General features: G+C 45.9%; 1 protein-coding gene across 1 annotated transcript; it reads right to left on the reverse strand.

The window, feature by feature from the left end:
- Positions 1-3,413: 3,413 nt before the first annotated feature.
- Positions 3,414-15,662, reverse strand: LOC310769294 (C-signal-like). Its single transcript, XM_083628304.1, has 6 exons — positions 15,486-15,662; positions 10,470-10,521; positions 9,108-9,295; positions 7,572-7,727; positions 4,835-4,945; positions 3,414-3,610 (listed from the first exon to the last, which is right to left on the reverse strand). Exons 1-6 carry the CDS (start codon positions 15,624-15,626, stop codon positions 3,497-3,499), a joined length of 762 nt encoding a protein of 253 aa, XP_083484430.1. The 5' UTR covers positions 15,627-15,662; the 3' UTR covers positions 3,414-3,496.
- Positions 15,663-17,165: the final 1,503 nt, after the last annotated feature.

Raw genomic sequence — 17,165 nt, forward strand, 5'->3', positions numbered from 1 at the left:
CCATTCTTAAGGAAATCAGCCCTGAGTGCTCACTGGAAGGACAGATTCTGAAGCTGAGGCTCCAATACTTTGACCACCTCATGAGAAGAGAAGAGTCCCTGGAAAAAACCCTGATGTTGGGAAAGATTGAGGGCACAAGGAGAAGGGGACGACAGAGGACGAGATGGTTGGATGGTGTTCTCAAAGCTACCAACATGAGTTTGACCAAACTGCGGGAGGCAGTGGAAGACAGGAGTGCCTGGCGTGCTCTGGTCCATGGGGTCACGAAGAGTCGGACACGACTAAACGACTAAACAACAACAACAACCTCGGGTTACAGATGCTTCAGGTTACAGTCGCTTCTGGTTACAGACTCCGCTAACCCAGAAATAGTACCTCGGGTTAAGAACTTTGCTTCAGGATGAGAACAGAAATCGTGCGGGCCCGGCGCAGCAGCAGCAGAAGGCCCCATTAGCTAAAGTGGTACCTCAGGTTAAGAACAGTTTCAGGTTAAGAACGGACCTCCAGAACAAATTAAGTTCTTAACGTGAGGTACAACTGTATAAAGTGGACTTATGGGAAGAAGTCCAGGGCTCCACTCAGCAGAAAGGTTTGTGTGTGTGCAGGCATGCATGCTAAATGGCAGGACCTACTGCTTGCAATGCTTTGAAGGAATCCCATTGAAAGATCACACTCCCCAGACCATTAACTCCACAAACTAGGGCTGTCATGCGTCCAGATTTTCCTGGACATTACCGGAATTTCAATGGCAGAATTGACATCTGGGGGGAATTTCTGAAAGGTGGCATGCTGGATCAACTTTCGGGGTGTCCTGGTTCTTACGTTTTGAAATATGGCAACCCTATAGTTACCAAACAGCACCACTGTATGAAGTTGTGGTTGTCCTGTTGCTTTGTTACTCAAGTTGTTTATGAAGAATGAACTTGGAATCATCCAGCACATCCCCTGATTAAAGGAAATCTTGGACGGGCTGATTAAGGGTCTCTCCAGACTGGGTTTGTTTCCCCTTTACTCCAGTGTGTCTTCTGCAATATGTCATTGACACAATAAAAGCGCATTAGTGGGAGATCATCACAGGAAGGCTCAATCCCTGCCTCCAACTGGGTTAAATATTTTTGCAGTATTTTCAGTGGTCAGTCTAGTCAATCACATGCACTAACAGCGTGTAAGGATTTCGCTAACCGACCTGAATAGTAGCCAGTCTCCTGTAATGAGATAAATGTCCTTATTTCCTGCCTGAAATCAAATAAACCTCCTGGAGATTTGCTTCTGCCTGTTCTATAAATAATACATAGAATGGTGGATGCCTGGCCTGCCTGGCTTATTTACCACTAAAACAACACAGTCCAAATGCCCTCTGGATGGTATGAGTATCATTTCCCCAATTTATAAGAAAGGGGATAGGAATGACCCACAAAACTATTAGCCAATTAGATTGTTAGATATCTCACCAAAGCTATGAAGAAGAAGCAGGGGTCAGAGGAGGACATGGTAACATTGACCAATGCTTTACTTGGAACCATATGATAAGGAACTGTACTAAGAACAGCAAGCTCTAGAACAAACTTCCTAATTTAGGTATCTCTGGGTGTATTGAGTGAAACCCTCTCTTGGCAGTGACATATGGAGGCAGTGAGAGTCAACACAAAGCAAACTATGGGGGCATTGATGAAGTTTTATTACAAAAAGGGAGGGGAGCTGATTGAACCCTAAAGATATTTGGTAGTAAAGTGCTTACTCAAATGCTCTATGGTGTTGAGATCTGGTGCTCCGAATCAAACTCCATTTAAATACTGTGCAGAAAACACTCTACCATCAGGAATATCAGAATCTCTTCTTCGTACAGAATCCAGGTGGCCAACAATTAAGGCAAGAGCGGACTGTGCTTAGTTAATGTGTATTAAAAGAATTGCTACCATGCCAATCATTCCCCCCCCCCCCCCCGCTGTACAATATGGAATTGAGTGATAAGCAACTCTGTAAACCAGCTTGTCAAGATGTTTCAGATTATTATTATTTTCCAGAACTGAACTCTGCATTGACTTTGAGTAAGTGTCAGCTATGGGATTAGCACTTCTGGATAGAATTCAGAAGGGACCCGCAACTAATTAGAAACACCAGATTTCCCCCTTGGCATCTGCTCTTGAGAACAGAGCATTTTAGAGATAATTATCTGACCAGACTCTCACCAGTTTCCTTAAGAAATGTATTTATTGAGCTGCGTTTCCAAGTGATTTCCACTGCAATTTGGGATGACTGCTACAAGGTCCTGTATGCAGACAGGCTTTGTATTTGTGGTCAACCTCAGGTGGAAGACATTCATTATCTGTTAGCCTGCACCTTACATAGACCCAAGATCACGTTCTGAAACCGTTGTTCACACAATCAAGCAGGTACACCCTGACAGAAATAGTTCCATTTCTTTTGAGTGACAATAATAGCTTTGCAACACACAGAGTGGCCCTCTGTGCACTGGGTGCAAAATAAATAAGGAAAAATGAGATAGATGAAATCACTATAAGTTGTGGTGGTGATTCGGAGGTTTAATCTGAAATCAAGCTAGATTTAAGCTTTTTGGTATCTCTGCTATCTTGCCTCTGTTACATCATAGATGTTGGCCTATATTATAGATGTGTGTTCTGTATTATTTTATTAATACTATTGCTACAAGTTTGTCATGGCCTCTGGCCAGAACAATAAACTTATGGACTATATGTTGTAAATTGCTTTGTGATGCCTTGTGGGAAGCAACTAATAAATGATTTATTTATTTTTTTGTATTTTTACTACCAGGAAAGAGGAAATACACCAGTGGGATTTTCTGTCTTGAGTATCCAAATTAATCTGAGCCCTCTTGGACACTATTCACCACGACCTCATTGGGAATACAACAGCAGGGATCATTCAGTTAGTAAGGTAAGTGTTCACTATTGACATCCAGACGAACTCTCAGAGTGGAGGTGTTGCCGAGCAACTAATCAGATTGGCATGATCCTTGCTGAGGTAATCCATGCTTTGATAGGCTGAGACAGTTTTCTGATTGCTTGTGTGGTAGAATACTTGTCCCAGCTATGGATGCAGCCTGGCCTAACTCATACGGAGGGCTGGGAATGTCACATTCCTGAAACCCTAGAGAGCTGCTGCCGGTCAGTGTAGACAATACAGAACTAAATGGACCAATGTCTGACGTGATATGAGGCAGCTTCCTATGTGGGAGGCCTGTCAAACAGCTACTAGCTACGATGGACGGAGGTGGATTTCGGACCACATTCAATACAGCTATTGCTACGTGTAAGTTAAAAACACAGTGAGGCGGAACACCAGTGAGCAAATCAAAGTCCATTCCTGTTAAAATGTGCATATCCAGATTGCTACGTGTAAGTTAAAAACACAGTGAGGCGGAACACCAGTGAGCAAATCAAAGTCCATTCCTGTTAAAATGTGTATATCCAGATTCAAGCTGTTGCTTCAGGTTCTTGGAATCCAGGAGCTACTGCTACCAGGGCAAAGTTTTCCCTTCCCGATCCAGGAAAGCACCATTGTCTTTTTCGCTGAGCTGAGCTAAAAGAGAGATGATCGATGGGACGGCATCTTGCACCTTCAACGGAGCCTAGGAGAACAGAGGAGAAGGGTGGAGAGAGAGAGAGAGAGAGGGCAAGCTTATTACAGCAGCAGTGTCCTTCAAAATAATATAAAGGAGACCTACACATAAAACACATAAGACCGGTTCTGAAAGACCCACATTGGCTCCCAGCATGTTTCCGGGCACAATTCAAAGTGTTGGTGTTGACCTTTAAAGCCCTAAATGGCCTCAGTTAGTAGTCCATTGGTAGCCAGTGTTAGAAACTCAGATATATAAGCTAGGCACCAAACGGCTCCTTAAACCAGGGTTACAGTCACCAAAATGGAATGCCTAGTTGCCATTTTGGTGCCAGGACAGTACTGGAAGGCAGTGGCAACTGGTAGGGCGGAAGGCAGGGAGACCAACAGTAGGTGGTGCTAGAGCCAGCAGTAGGCAGAGCCAACTCATTCTAGTTTTGCCCCCGTCCTCCTCCATGCTGAATTCTACAAGGGGCAACAGCTGGCAGGCAGGGCCACCACCTAGACTGGTTGTAAGTTAGTAGGCAGGCGGGACTTGGCAGAGGGCAGACTGAAGCATTGGGGCCCCCTGCACCCCAATGTATCAGCCTCCATTGATAAATGCAAGGATAAATGGGCTGGATCTGTGCAAGGCAATGTTACGTGTTCATAAGACACTGATTAGTCTGCCCTTTCCTTTAAAAAAATAAAATATTATTAATGCACAGTGAAAAAAGCGGCTTAGTCATGCTGGCCACATGACCCGGAAGCTGTACACCGGCTTCCTTGGCCAATAAAACGAGATGAGTGCCGCAACCCCAGAGTCGGCCATGACTGGACCTAATGGTCAGGGGTCCCTTTACCTTTAACAAACATGTACGAGAGAAACAGGTCTCTCATACTGCCATCTTGTCTCTAGACAAGATGTTTAGGGAAGCTTTTAATGTTTAATATATTATTGTGTTTTAATATTCTGTTGGAAGCCGGCCAGAGTGGCTGAGGAAACCCAGCCAGATGGGCGGGGTATAAATAAATCATTAATTATTATTATTATTATTGACAGATCAAAGAAAAAGCCACACAGTGCTGGAGACGGAAGTCTGGAAGAGTAGCTTCTGCCCCCTCCTTTCTTTCTCACAAGGAACGGGTGATCCTTGCAATGGGAAGGATGAAAATACTGACAGGAACAACAACACATGGAGGGCAAAGAACTTGCTTAAACAAGGGTGGGGGAGAAAAGATTGACTTGACTGACCTTTGTCCCTCCCATATCCGTTTGGATCCAGCCTGGGTGGAGGGCGATGCAGAGGATCCCTTCCAATCTCAGGTCTGTAGCAAGGCACTTCGTGAGCATGTTTAGTGCCGCCTTGGAGGGAGGTCAGGGAGAGAAGTGGAAAGAGTTAGATGACACAAGGCTTTTAATCTCAGAGTTGTCGGTTTGAGCCCCACGTCGGGCAAAAGATTCCTGCATCGCAGGGGGCTGAATCTGATGACCCGCGCCATCTCGACAATTCTATGAAAACTCATCTTTTTCCTTTCCGCAAAATTCTTTTATTATTGAGCAATGAACCGCTTCTAAGCAACAAACAAGACGTCAGTAATATCAGGAATTCGAAACACCGGGTCAAAGCCAATGCTTGTCCTACTCAAAGCAGACTCATTGGAGTCAATAGACCTAACTTTGCCACGTTCATTAATTTGAATGAGTCTTCTGAGTAAAACTTCATTGGACGCAACTCATGTTAGTTCCCACTGATAATTATTCTTTTTTAAAAATTTCTAATAATAGCAATTATGCATTAACACTCCCCCCACCACACATATCTTGATATAGAATTATAGCTAAATTTTGCTCAAATAAGACACATCCAAATTAATGAAGCTAACTTAAATCCTGCCCATTAATTTGAATGGAACTACTCTGAGTAAGACTAATGTTGGCAGCAGTCCACCGCCTTTTAAAAAGAACTCAAAATAAATTATTATAAGGAGGTTATGTGGCATTTCAGCTAATGTGAACCAATTCACTCTCTGCCAACTTTTATCCCAAACTATCAAGGTCAGACAGAGTGTTTTCATTTAAAATATAAATAAAACAAAGGAAGAAAGCATAGTTTCAAGTGGCGACTACTGATCTCTTCCTAGAGATAAATTCTATCATAATTTGGATGGAATTTGGCATCCCAATGAAGTCCTTGCATCAGCACCAGCAATCTTCTATCAATCCTTATCTCAAGGACAATTATGACTGAGTGAATCAAAAGCAGCTGAAAAATCAGGATCGATTGATGGATTGCATTTCTATGCTGCTTTTCATTCAAATGAATCCCAAAGCGGCTTACAAACAATAAGCAACAACAGCATAATAAACCATAACAGAACATCACAAATACAGCACAAATAATATAATGTATCATATCTAGAAGATACACATGTGACGAAACCCCAAGACCATACTTTAGCAACTTGTGGGCAGGTTTTATCCAATAATTAAACCCCTTCATATTAATGTCAGTCTGGTCCAAGCCTATCCTGGTTTCTTGGAGGCCGGTCATGTAATATTTATTCAAAGGGGTAACCACCTCCTTATCAGTTATTTTGTTAGCTAGTCCTGCCACGTTCCAAGAGATTTACCTACAATAAAAGTCTGAAGTGATGCCCCTCCATAAAAGGCTGAAAAATACCGGGTATTCCTATCTGACCCTAAACTCTCACGTTGCGTCAAGAGGCGATAAGAGCGCTCAGCTCTTTGTCCCCTATTCTCTTCATACGTATTTTTCTCCAGCTCTTAAATTTGCAGAGGGTGTGCTGCAACCTTCCTCAACTAATACAATATCATTCCTGTCAAGGTAACACCTAATATTTGAATCCCTGGCTGGCTAGGGAATGTTAGGTGTTTGTAGCTGACTCACTGTGCATGCATCAGGAGGAATGATTTTGTTTGCTTCTGAAAATCTCATCTCGCCCAAGAAGAGCTAAAAAACCCTTAATGGCCCTTTGGAGATAAAAGCGGGTGTCAAATTAGATCTGTTTGTTGGGAACCCAGCTCCACAGATCTAACCAGAGGGATGATATCAACTGGAACCACTGTTTGGACATTAACTTTTACTGGCAGGGGATATCAAGCTATGGTAATATGCTAGCTCTTTGGAATTTGAGATGCTCTTTTGTGCAAACCCAGTCACCTCTCTGTCCTGGTTCACTACCTTCTACCTTGCCGACTTCCTTTCTTATTGTGCAGTTAGGTTCCCATCCCATCAAGAACATAAGAAGAGCCTGTTGAACTCAATGGCCCATCGCGTCCTGTATTCTCTTCTCTCACAGTGGCCAAACAGATGTACGTGGGAAACCCGCAAGCAGGGTTTGAACACCAGAGCCCTCTCCCCTCCTGCGGTTCACAGCAACTGCCAGCAGAGGGACGAGCCAGGAGGGAACCAGTTTAGCTTCTCTAGGGAAGGAGTTCCAAAGTCTGGGAGCCACCACCAAGAAGGCCCTCTCCCGTATCCCCACCAAGGGTGCCTGTGAGGGTGGCGGGAAAGAGAGAAGGGCCTCCCCCTGAAGATCTCAGAGCCTGATCAGGTTCTTACGGGAGAATATAGTCCTTCAGATAGACTGAGCCTAAGCTGTATCCAAAGCTACCTTCAGAGCTATATTTTGATTTTCTTCCCAGTCAATAGGTGAAATTCGTCCAGTTGTCTCCTGCAGATTAATAAGGTCTGTCCCATCTCTTCCTGGAAATGGTGGAGACTGAGCCCAGGGACCTTCTGCATGCAAAGCAGATGCTCCAACACTGAGTTAGAGCCCATCCATTCTAAGGATTCATGGTTTGGAGCACTGCTGAGTAGATCCATTAACTTCAAGAGGTGTACACCAAGTTAGGAGTAGCGTCAGATGCAACTCATCACTTTGAAAGTTATCTTACATCTCTTCCCACTCCCCCCACCCGCCCCCTCTCCATTCTCCCAATATAGTTACCTACTAAGAACACTCACCTTCGAAATTCTGTAAGGGTATATCGTGTGGTACATATCATTGGATTTTGCAAGCCCTATGGAGGCCGAGAGGGATGACATGTTGACAATTGCAGCACGGTGACACCCCATGGTGGCACTTTGCTTGGCAGCTTTCTTCAAAAGCGGCAGAAATGCCTAAAGGGATTTATTTATTTTTAACGGGAAATCGGAAGGTGATGTCTGCACAGGCAATGTATTTTTTAAAAGAGCACGCGGTTAGAATTTTCTTAAAACGAATAAAAACACAACCTTTCAGCAAGTTAGCAAATCCTACAAAAGGGGGAATACACTCTGCAAGTTAAAGCAAATTTGCATATCCTCTAATTTCCTATCTCCTGAGAAATCTTATTTGGAAATTCTTCCAGCTTCTGAGATTCAGGCAGTTCTGAGATTCAAACCGATCCTCCAGGTCCAAAGGAATAGAAACTCAATTTATTTATCTATATATTAATTTATTGGGGGGGGGGGACTGAACATAAGGACTAGAAACTTGATTTTTTTAAAAAAACGATCAAAAGTTGTGATTTCTCAGTGAAGTGAAATTCTGCAGCCAATTTCGCAGTGGACTGTTTCTCATGACCACCTGTGTGAAACAGAGCTGAAATGAAGAGTTCCCAAGACATCAATGACTGACTGCCTCTCTACTAGAGCCCCAGAGTCCATCTACAGGAACCAGGTGTGGAGGCAGATGCAAAATCTGTGCCAAGCCAATGTGAGCAATACGCTGGGTACAGACTAAGTGCAACTTTTATCTGAGCTATCGTGGATAAGGAATTCTAGGAACATACTTTAGATGGGTGGGGTGGGGGAGGGAAGACAATAATTGTTTAGAACGACATGGGAGTTAGAAACTCTTGCCAGTCACAGACATGTAGGAGCCTGTGTTGCACCAGATCAGACCACTGACTCAGTGGCGTAGCGTGGGTTGTCAGCACCCGGGGCAAGGCAAGTAATTTGCGCCCCCTAACCCGTGGATTTGCGCCCCCTAACCCTAACCCCCAGATGTTGCACCCGGTGCGGCCGGCCCCCCCTGCACCCCCCACGCTACGCCACTGCATTGACTCAACTAACCAGTATTGCCTGCATCGATTAGAAGCAGCACTTCAGGGTTTCAGATAGAGAATATTTCCTAGCCTGGCCTGGAGATACTGGTAGAGATTGAACCAGGGACCTTCTGCACGTAAAGCAAATGTTTTACCACTGAGCTACAGCCATTCTTCTACCAGAGCAAACCACCCACGGACCCACATCTACCTTCTTCCCAAGCCATTCCATGTTAACTCAGCCTTAAGGCTGCAAAGCTGACAGGTCCACATACAGGTTCGAGCACTTTTGAGCTTTTTTTAAACACTCTAGCGATATATAAATCTTACAAAATAGGTTAAGCAACAGGCAGCTTAGCAACCAAACAGAAGAACCACTGTTAGTTAAATGTCCCTAGCTGTTGGCTGCGGCAGAGGACGACTTGCCCCAGGCGACCACGGTAGATGCCAGATTTACCGACTTTGTTCTTACTTTGGAGAGCATTAGCTGGGCAACAGTGTTGGTCTCGAAGGTCCTGAGCATGGCTTCCGTGGTGACGTCTTCCAGAGAACCTAAGACATTGATGCCGGCGTTGTTGATGAGGCAGTTCAGCCCTTTCTCCCCAACAATGTCTTCCACCTCCTTGACCGTTTCCTTGATGCTGCTTTCAGAAACCACATCTGGATTCGAGAACACAGGAGAAGATGATGCATAAGAGAGAGAGTCAGACTGCCGGTCTATCTAGCCCAATACTGTCTACATTGACTGGCAGAAGCTCTCCGGGCTTTCAGACAGTAGACATCCCCAGCCCTACCTGGGGATTGAACCTGTCAACTTCTGCATAGCTCTCTCTCACCGAGGTGTCCAGAGCGGATGGGGAGGAGAGAGCAGTTAAGGAGTAACTGCTCCAGAACAATGATCCATAGGTCAGCCTTGTCTATAGTGACTGGCAACTAGGGATGTCAGAAAATTCTGCAGAGAAATGAAGTAGAATTTGCTGCAGTTCACATGCTGGTCTGTGTGCAAGAATGGAAATCGGTCAACGACTGGGATTTGTTCTCTTCATTGTTGTTCTTTGCATTTGCAATTGATGTGCAATCCACGGTTGTTTGTAACCAATGTTTTACTCAAAGTAGACCCATGGAAATTAATGGGCCCGTCTTAATTATGCTCAGAACATAAGAAGACTCTGCCGGATCAGGTCAGGTGTTCATCGAGTCCAGAGCCCTGTTCTCATAGTGGCCTACCAGCTGACCCCAAGGGAAGTCCACAAGCAGGACCCAACTTACAGCCATCCAAGTTGGTGGCAGGCCATCGTTGCCTCCAGTGGCAGTGAGTTCCATAGCTAAACTATGCACTGCATGAAGTAATATATTCTTTCACCTGTCCTAAACCTTCCAGCTTTCAGCCTCATTGGACGTCTCCAAGTTCTCGTGTTACGAAAGAAGAAGAAAAGACATGCACTCTTTCTGAATAAGGGAGGAAAACATTTCCTTATCCACTATCTCCATGCCATTTTGTAAATTTCTGCCATGCCACCTCCAATTCACCTTTCTCTCAATTAGAAAATCCCATACTTCCAAACAGGAGAGTTGTCACATCCCCTTGTCCTTCAGTTTCAACGGGTTTACTCTGAGCAGGACTAACACTGGATACAATCCTATTTCTTTCGGTGTCTCTCAAACTTGGGTCCCCCCAACTGTTGTTGGACTATAACTCCCATCATCCCTAGCTGGTAGGGCCAGTGGTCAGGGATGATGGGAGTTGTAGTCCAATAATAGCTGGGGACCCAAGCTTCAGATACATTCATGGGGGCCGTCAGGCGCAGAGCAGAAGAGGAAACTTTTTGCTTACCAAGCGGCAAAACCCTGATGTTGCTGTACTGCTTGCAGAGTTTCTGTAGCTCCTAGAAAGAAAGAACAGGACCAACACTTGTGGACATCCCATCTGCCTAAATGCATTTTAATGGCAGCCGTTGCCAGTCTTCCTCCACCCATAGGATAGCAATAGTATTATTATTATTCGTCTTCTTTATTAAATGTATTTACCGCCCATCTTCCGTAGATCCCTGGCAGGTTCACAACATAAAAATACAATACAAAAACCACAACATACATAATAAAAATGCTTCTTTAATCTCCTCCTCTTCTTTTGCTTTCTGTCTCTTTCGGTCTCTTTTCCCCCTTTGCTTCTTTCTGCCTTTGTTCTTTGTTATATTAATCCTCTGTTTTAATTTCAGCGTATTATAAAAGTACACATTGTAATGGGTGCGAACGTCTGTATATTTTTGAACAAGTATCAATAAATAAAAAGGGAAAAACAAGCAAACAAAAATTAAAGGATGAAAAACAAAACCGTAAAGCGGGCACGTGGAATGAGCCCAGTTGCAAAGATCTGAAAAAGAATATGAGTCCAAGTAAAGAATAGTAGTGTTATCAGAGTATCAAGTCTCATTCCAGGTTTGCCAGGTTTGGGACGAGGCTTGTCTTGAAAAGGACGGATTTGCCGTATACGTCATAAACACGGGCAACCCTTGTTAATTAAAGGTGGTATAGTGTGGTGTAGTGGTTAAGAGCGATGGACTCGTAATCTGGTGAACCGGGTTTGATTCCCCGCTCCTCCACATGCAGCTGCTGGGTGACCTTGGGCTAGTCACACTTCTCTGAAGTCTCTCAGCCCCACTCACCTCACAGTATTTGTTGTGGGGAGGAAGGGAAAGGAGATTGTTAGCCGCTTTGAGACTCCTTAAAGGTAAAGGTAAAGGGACCCCTGACCATTAGGTCCAGTCGTGACCGACTCTGGGGTTGCTGCGCTCATCTCGCTTTTTTGGCCGAGGGAGCGGGCGTACAGCTTCCGGGTCATGTGGCCAGCATGACTAAGCCGCTTCTGGCGAACCAGAGCAGCGCACGGAAACACCGTTTGCCTTCCCACTGGAGCGGTACCTATTTATCTACTTGCACTTTGACGTGCTTTTGAACTGCTAGGTTGGCAGGAGCAGGGACCGAGCAACGGGAGCTCACCCCGTCGCGGGGATTCGAACCGCCGACCTTCTGATCAGCAAGTCCTAGGCTCTGTGGTTTAACCCACAGCGCCACCCACGTCCCTAGAGACTCCTTAGGGTAGTGATAAAGCGGGATATCAAATCCAAACTACTACTACTTCTTCTTCATAAAAGAGCACCAATCCAACCCTACAGAAAGTAACGCTGAAAGCGCCCCATCAGATTCGCAGCATTAACCAAAGTGGGTGACTCACCTGGGGGTGGGTTTTCTGGGCTGGCAGGCTGGACCCCCTCGATGCTCAGCCAGTGGGCTACGAGAGAGGGGGGAACCAATAACCCCCCACCCACCCACAACACATTTCAAAGGGCATTGGATGTTAATCAGCCAAAGGCTCGGTTGAAGAGGGGCATTTTATAAGCAAGGTGCCAAGTAAGCCTTCCTGGGGAGAGCATTCCATAAGCAGGGAGCCACCACAGAAAAGGCCCATTCTCATGCTGCCGCCCTCTGCACCTCTCATGGCAAAGGCACACAGAAAAGGGCCTTAGATGATGATCTCAGGTTCATATGGAGAGAGGTGGTACTTAAGGTATTGCAATCCTGACATAATGCAACAGGACCCCCAATATGCTGCATGTCTGTATGGGGCAGCGGCAAGGGACTGCAACCACCTGCCTCTCAATTTTTATCTGTGTTTGAATCCAGCCTAGGCAAGACCAATCTTCTCCTGTCAAGGGTTTAACTGGGTTGTCGCCTTTCCACCCCCTAGGGAGAATTGTACACCCCTAATAGTTAGCTAGGAGCGCGGGTGGCGCCGTGGTCTAAACCACTGAGCCTCTTGGGCTTGCCGATCAGAAGGTCGGTGGTTCGATTCCCCACGACAGGGTGAGCTCCCGTTGCTCGGTCCCTGCTCCTGTCAACCTAGCAGTTTGAAAGCACGCCAAAAAGTGCAAGGAGATACAGTGGTACCTCAGGTTACATATGCTTCAGGTTACATACACTTCAGGTTACATACTCCGCTAACCCAGAAATATTACCTCGGGTTAAGAACTTTGCTTCAGGATAAGAACAGAAATCGTGCTCCGGCGGCGCAGCAGCAGCAGGAGGCCCCATTAGCTAAAGCGGTGCTTCAGGTTAAGAACAGTTTCAGGTTAAGAACGGACCTCCGGAACGAATTAAGTACTTAACCTGAGGTACCACTGTAAATAGGTATCGCTCCGGCGGGAAGGTAAACGGCATTTCTGTGCACTGCTCTGGTTTCGGTGTTTCATTGCGCCAGAAGCGGCTTAGTGATGTTGGCCACACGACCCGGAAAAACTGTCTGCGGACAAACACCGGCTTCCCTCGGCCTGTAAAGCGAGATGAGTGCCACAACCCCAGAGTCATCTGTGACTGAACTTAACCGTCAGGGGTCCTTTTAATGTTTAGCTAACTGGTACGCGAAGTACAATTTACTGTACTAAGAAAGTATGGAACAAGGCAGGTCAAGGTAAAAATAATCCCAACTTCACAAACACACTGAGCTGGCAAGGACTGACCAGGAAACAAACTTTGGGATTGCAGTACGTACGTTAATGAAAGCAGAAATCGTTGTGCTTTGTGATGAAATACTACCCTAAATAGTTATTTGGATTCCAGCCTTTCCTCCTAGGCAATAAATGCTAATTACAATGTTAACATCTACTCTGCAAGTCCTTCTTCTCTACTGCAAGTCATTTTTCCAGAGTTTGGAAATCTGAGAGTCTCTCCCAGCCCCACCTGGAGACGTAAGCGATTGAACCTGGGACCTTTGGAAGCAAAGCTACCGTTCTACCACACTGAGTGGCAGCTCTTCCCAATGGAATTCACAGCCCAGGGAACTAGAAGGTGCTGCTCAATCACAAGAGCGCCTCTGAGGATGCACAGAGTGTTCTATCCTCCCTGCAAAATAGACACAGACAGAACTCATCTGCCCAGCAGTGAGGTGCAAAAAAGAATCTATCCAAACTGGGGAACAGGGATTAAAATAGCAGAGAGGGTTCAGTGTACTAAGCGAGTGTAGAGGGAGGTATATTGGAAAGAAATTATTCCAGCTGGTTCCTGAGATCAGTGTTTCTCCCAGCTGTTGTTGGACTACAACCCCCATCATCCCTGACCACTGGTCCTGCTAGCTAGGCATGGTGGGAGTTGTAGCCCAACAACCGCTGGAGACCCAAGTTTGAGAAACACCAGCTTAGGTTGTTCTTAGGTTGTTCACCAAAGATTCATTCTGATTTGCCTGTGGGAAGATTAGATGATGTTGGCATGATGAGCATTAATCCCCACTTGTTTCTGGGAAGCCTGGACGATGTTGCCTCAAAGCAACCAATAGTCTGTTAGCTCAAAAAGTCCGACCTTTTGATTGACCTGCCAATCAAAAAACCTGAGGCGGAAGTAGCCAAAGACTATATTATCTGTGAGTCCTGGAAGATTTTCTCCCTGTCTTGCAGGCCTGTTCCGCCTAGCTGGGGGGGGGGGGGGGCCTGGACAGACTCCAGCTACAAAAACTGAGGCTGAACAGCCTCTTGGTCTGGGGTGTTTGCATTTTTTTGTTGGGGGGGATGTTGCTGTTGGGTGTGTTTTTTCCTGCATCTTTATTTTGGATCTTCTTGTGATTTATGTGGAAATTGTTCGGTTTGGTTGTGTATTTTAAAATGTTTTATTAACATTTATTAACATTTATTATGACTGCTTTTGTTATGTCATAATTATGTATTTTTTTTCATGCTGCAAACCACCTTGAGCATGGTTTGAACTTTGGAAAGGCAGCGGCAAATAAAAAGTACAAATAAAAGTACAAATCTATGGACATAATCAACTTTAACTGTGCAATCCTGAATTTGCCAGTATGCCAATTAAATCTCACTCAGAAAGCAATAGCAACCGTCTGCATTGGGTAGAGTTAAAGAAAGAGATTTAAAATAAAACTGGCAAGGTCATCTAGCCCTTATATATATAGCCATGATGCAACCACACTCACTGGAAGACTGACTGGTTTTGTTCAACTCGCTTATCCAAGAGAGCCGGATAATAATTTTATGAAAAAAATCTGTGTGGTTTTCCTTAGCATCTATGGAAAAGCAGATAGTAGACCCCAGAACCCCATTGCTGATACAGTGGTACCTTTGGTTACATACACTTCAGGTTACATACGCTTCAGGTTACAGACTCCACTAACCCAGAAATAGTACCTCGGGTTAAGAACTTTGCTTCAGGATGAGAACAGAAATCGTGCTCCGGCGGCATGGCGGCAGCAGGAGGCCCCATTAGCTAAAGTGGTGCTTCAGGTTAAGAACAGTTTCAGGTTAAGAACAGACCTCCGGAACGAATTAAGTACTTAACCTGAGGTACCACTGTACAGGCATACAGTGTCTTGGAAAGGGGGAACTTGAGGGTCTCCCCATTCTGGAGCAGAGGGGAAATCTTCAGAAGGGCTTATAGCGCCACTATCGGGAAAGTAAGCATAAGGAGCATGATTTAGGATGCTCTCTCCAGATCTGAGATTTGGGTGCGGGGAGGAGAGAGGAGGGTCTCAATATTTATTTATATCCTCCCTTTCCTCCCAAGGAACTCAAAGCGGTCTCCGCAGTTCTCATCTCCCCCCGCCCTCTGTTTCATCCTCACAAAACAGCCCTGCGAGTTAGGCTGGTCTGGCAGAGCCGGGGACTAGTCCAAGGTCGCCCAGTGATCTTCATGGCGGGAGGGGAGCAGGATCCGAACCCCCGTTTGCCGGCGTTGCCTCTAACCACTACACCACTCTGTCACCTGGCTGGCCAATGGGGGGGATCAGGATCCTGGTCCAGGTGGGCTTGGGGGGATTCGGGTGCGTGCAGGTGAAATGCGTCCGCCTTACCTGAGCGCTTTCAGGGCACCGGCAGGTGGCGATGACGACTTCTGGGCAGGGGGAGGCAGCCAGGAACCCCTCGACCAAGCCCAGGCCGATGCCCCGGTTGGCGCCGGTGATGAGCACGGAGCGGCAGAGCGCTTGATCCATCGCAGCGCGCAGGGAGCCTCCACTTTTTGGAGCGCCGAGGAGGTTTTTAAAAGCAGGGCCACGCCCCCTCCCGCGAGGCCACGCCCCAAATCTCGCCCCCTCCGAATCTTGACGCCATTCAACAAACGTGGCGGGGAGCCAGGCGAGAAGAGGCTTTTGTTTATTTACTTATTGATGCGGCAAAAAAGTCTCCCCGCTTCCGCCTCCTGATTAAAAGGGAGTCCTAAAAACAAGGGATCCCACGTGAGCTCTGCACTCTGCATATGTAGGCCTGTCAGACCCTCCAAGTGTCCCTATTTTCCCTGATTTAGAGAATCCCTGATTTCTGATTTGATTCCAGATTGTCCTCTTTTCCTTAGGATGCCCCTATTTTCACTGGAGAAATGTTGGAAGGTACGGAGTTATCCAGTGCTGTTTTTTCTGGGGGGGCGCAGAGATATGCATACCCCTAAACATTTTGTGAATCTAAGTTTGGCCTCATTGAGGCGCAGCATTTCATCTCCCGTTGCTCGGTCCCTGCTCCTGCCAACCTAGCAGTTCGAAAGCACCTCAAAGTGCAAGTAGATAAATAGGTACCGCTCCGGAAGCGCTGCTCTGGTTCGCCAGAAGCGGCTTAGTCATGCTGGCCACATGACCCAGAAGCTGTACACCGGCTCCCTCGGCCAATAAAGCGAGATGAGTGCTGCAACCCCAGAGTTGGCCACGACTGGACCTAGGAGTCCCTTTACCTTTACCTTTTTATTTCAATATGAGTAGGAAAATGAGAGTACTGTACTGTACTGCTAAACATTTTTTAAAAGAAAAAAAGCACTGGAGTTATCTGACCCCCAAGCCATCTGAAGGCAATTCTGTGTATAGGGAAGTTTTATCCATGTTTAATTGTGTTTTTATATATGTTGGAAGCTGCACAGAGTGGCTGGGGCAACCCAGCAAGATGTGTGGGGTATAAATAGTAAAATTACCATTATGGAATGGGGCACCCCTATTTTCATGGGAGAAATGTTGGAGGGTATAGCCAAAAATATAAGCACCACCAACCCCCTTCTGAGTTATATTCCTTTTTTAATCATCGTTTCGTGCGATGTGATTGTAAAACAAGCAAAGCTCAAAACGGTTTACAAAAAGAACAGTGAAAATTTTTCGGGGGAAAGAAGTTTTAAAGTATTTGAAATTGAAACCAGCAGGGTGCTCTCAAGCTGGGGGGCACGTGGGGCTGGGGAAGCACGTGCTTCCTCTGACAGCAGTTAGCGGCTTTCCTTGAACCACTGCCAAGCTAAGCCTCCCCCCACACTGAGACCCCAACTCATCCTTGAGATATCTATCGATACCCATATCCATATTAATATTGACACATAGATACAAATACAGTGGTACCTCAGGTTAAGTACTTAATTCGTTCCAGAGGTCCGTACTTAACCTGAAACTGTTCTTAACCTGAAGCACCACTTTAGCTAATGGGGCCTCCCACTGCCGCCACGCCGCCGGAGCACGATTTCTGTTCTCATCCTGAAGCAAAGTTCTTAACCTGAAGCACTATTT

Source organism: Podarcis filfolensis, assembly GCF_964270895.1.
Source record: "Podarcis filfolensis genome assembly, chromosome: 8".
Lineage (NCBI taxonomy): Eukaryota > Metazoa > Chordata > Lepidosauria > Squamata > Lacertidae > Podarcis > Podarcis filfolensis.

Excerpts from the sequence above, each read along its gene's own strand:
- LOC310769294 (XM_083628304.1), bottom strand. The coding sequence starts at position 15,626 with ATGGATCAAGCGCTCTGCCGCTCCGTGCTCATCACCGGCGCCAACCGG. Across the intron at positions 10,522-15,485 it reads GGTGCCCTGAAAGCGCTCAG|GAGCTACAGAAACTCTGCAA; the intron begins GTAAGGCGGACG and ends CTTTCTTTCTAG. Across the intron at positions 7,728-9,107 it reads CCCAGCTAATGCTCTCCAAA|GCATTTCTGCCGCTTTTGAA; the intron begins GTAAGAACAAAG and ends AAATCCCTTTAG.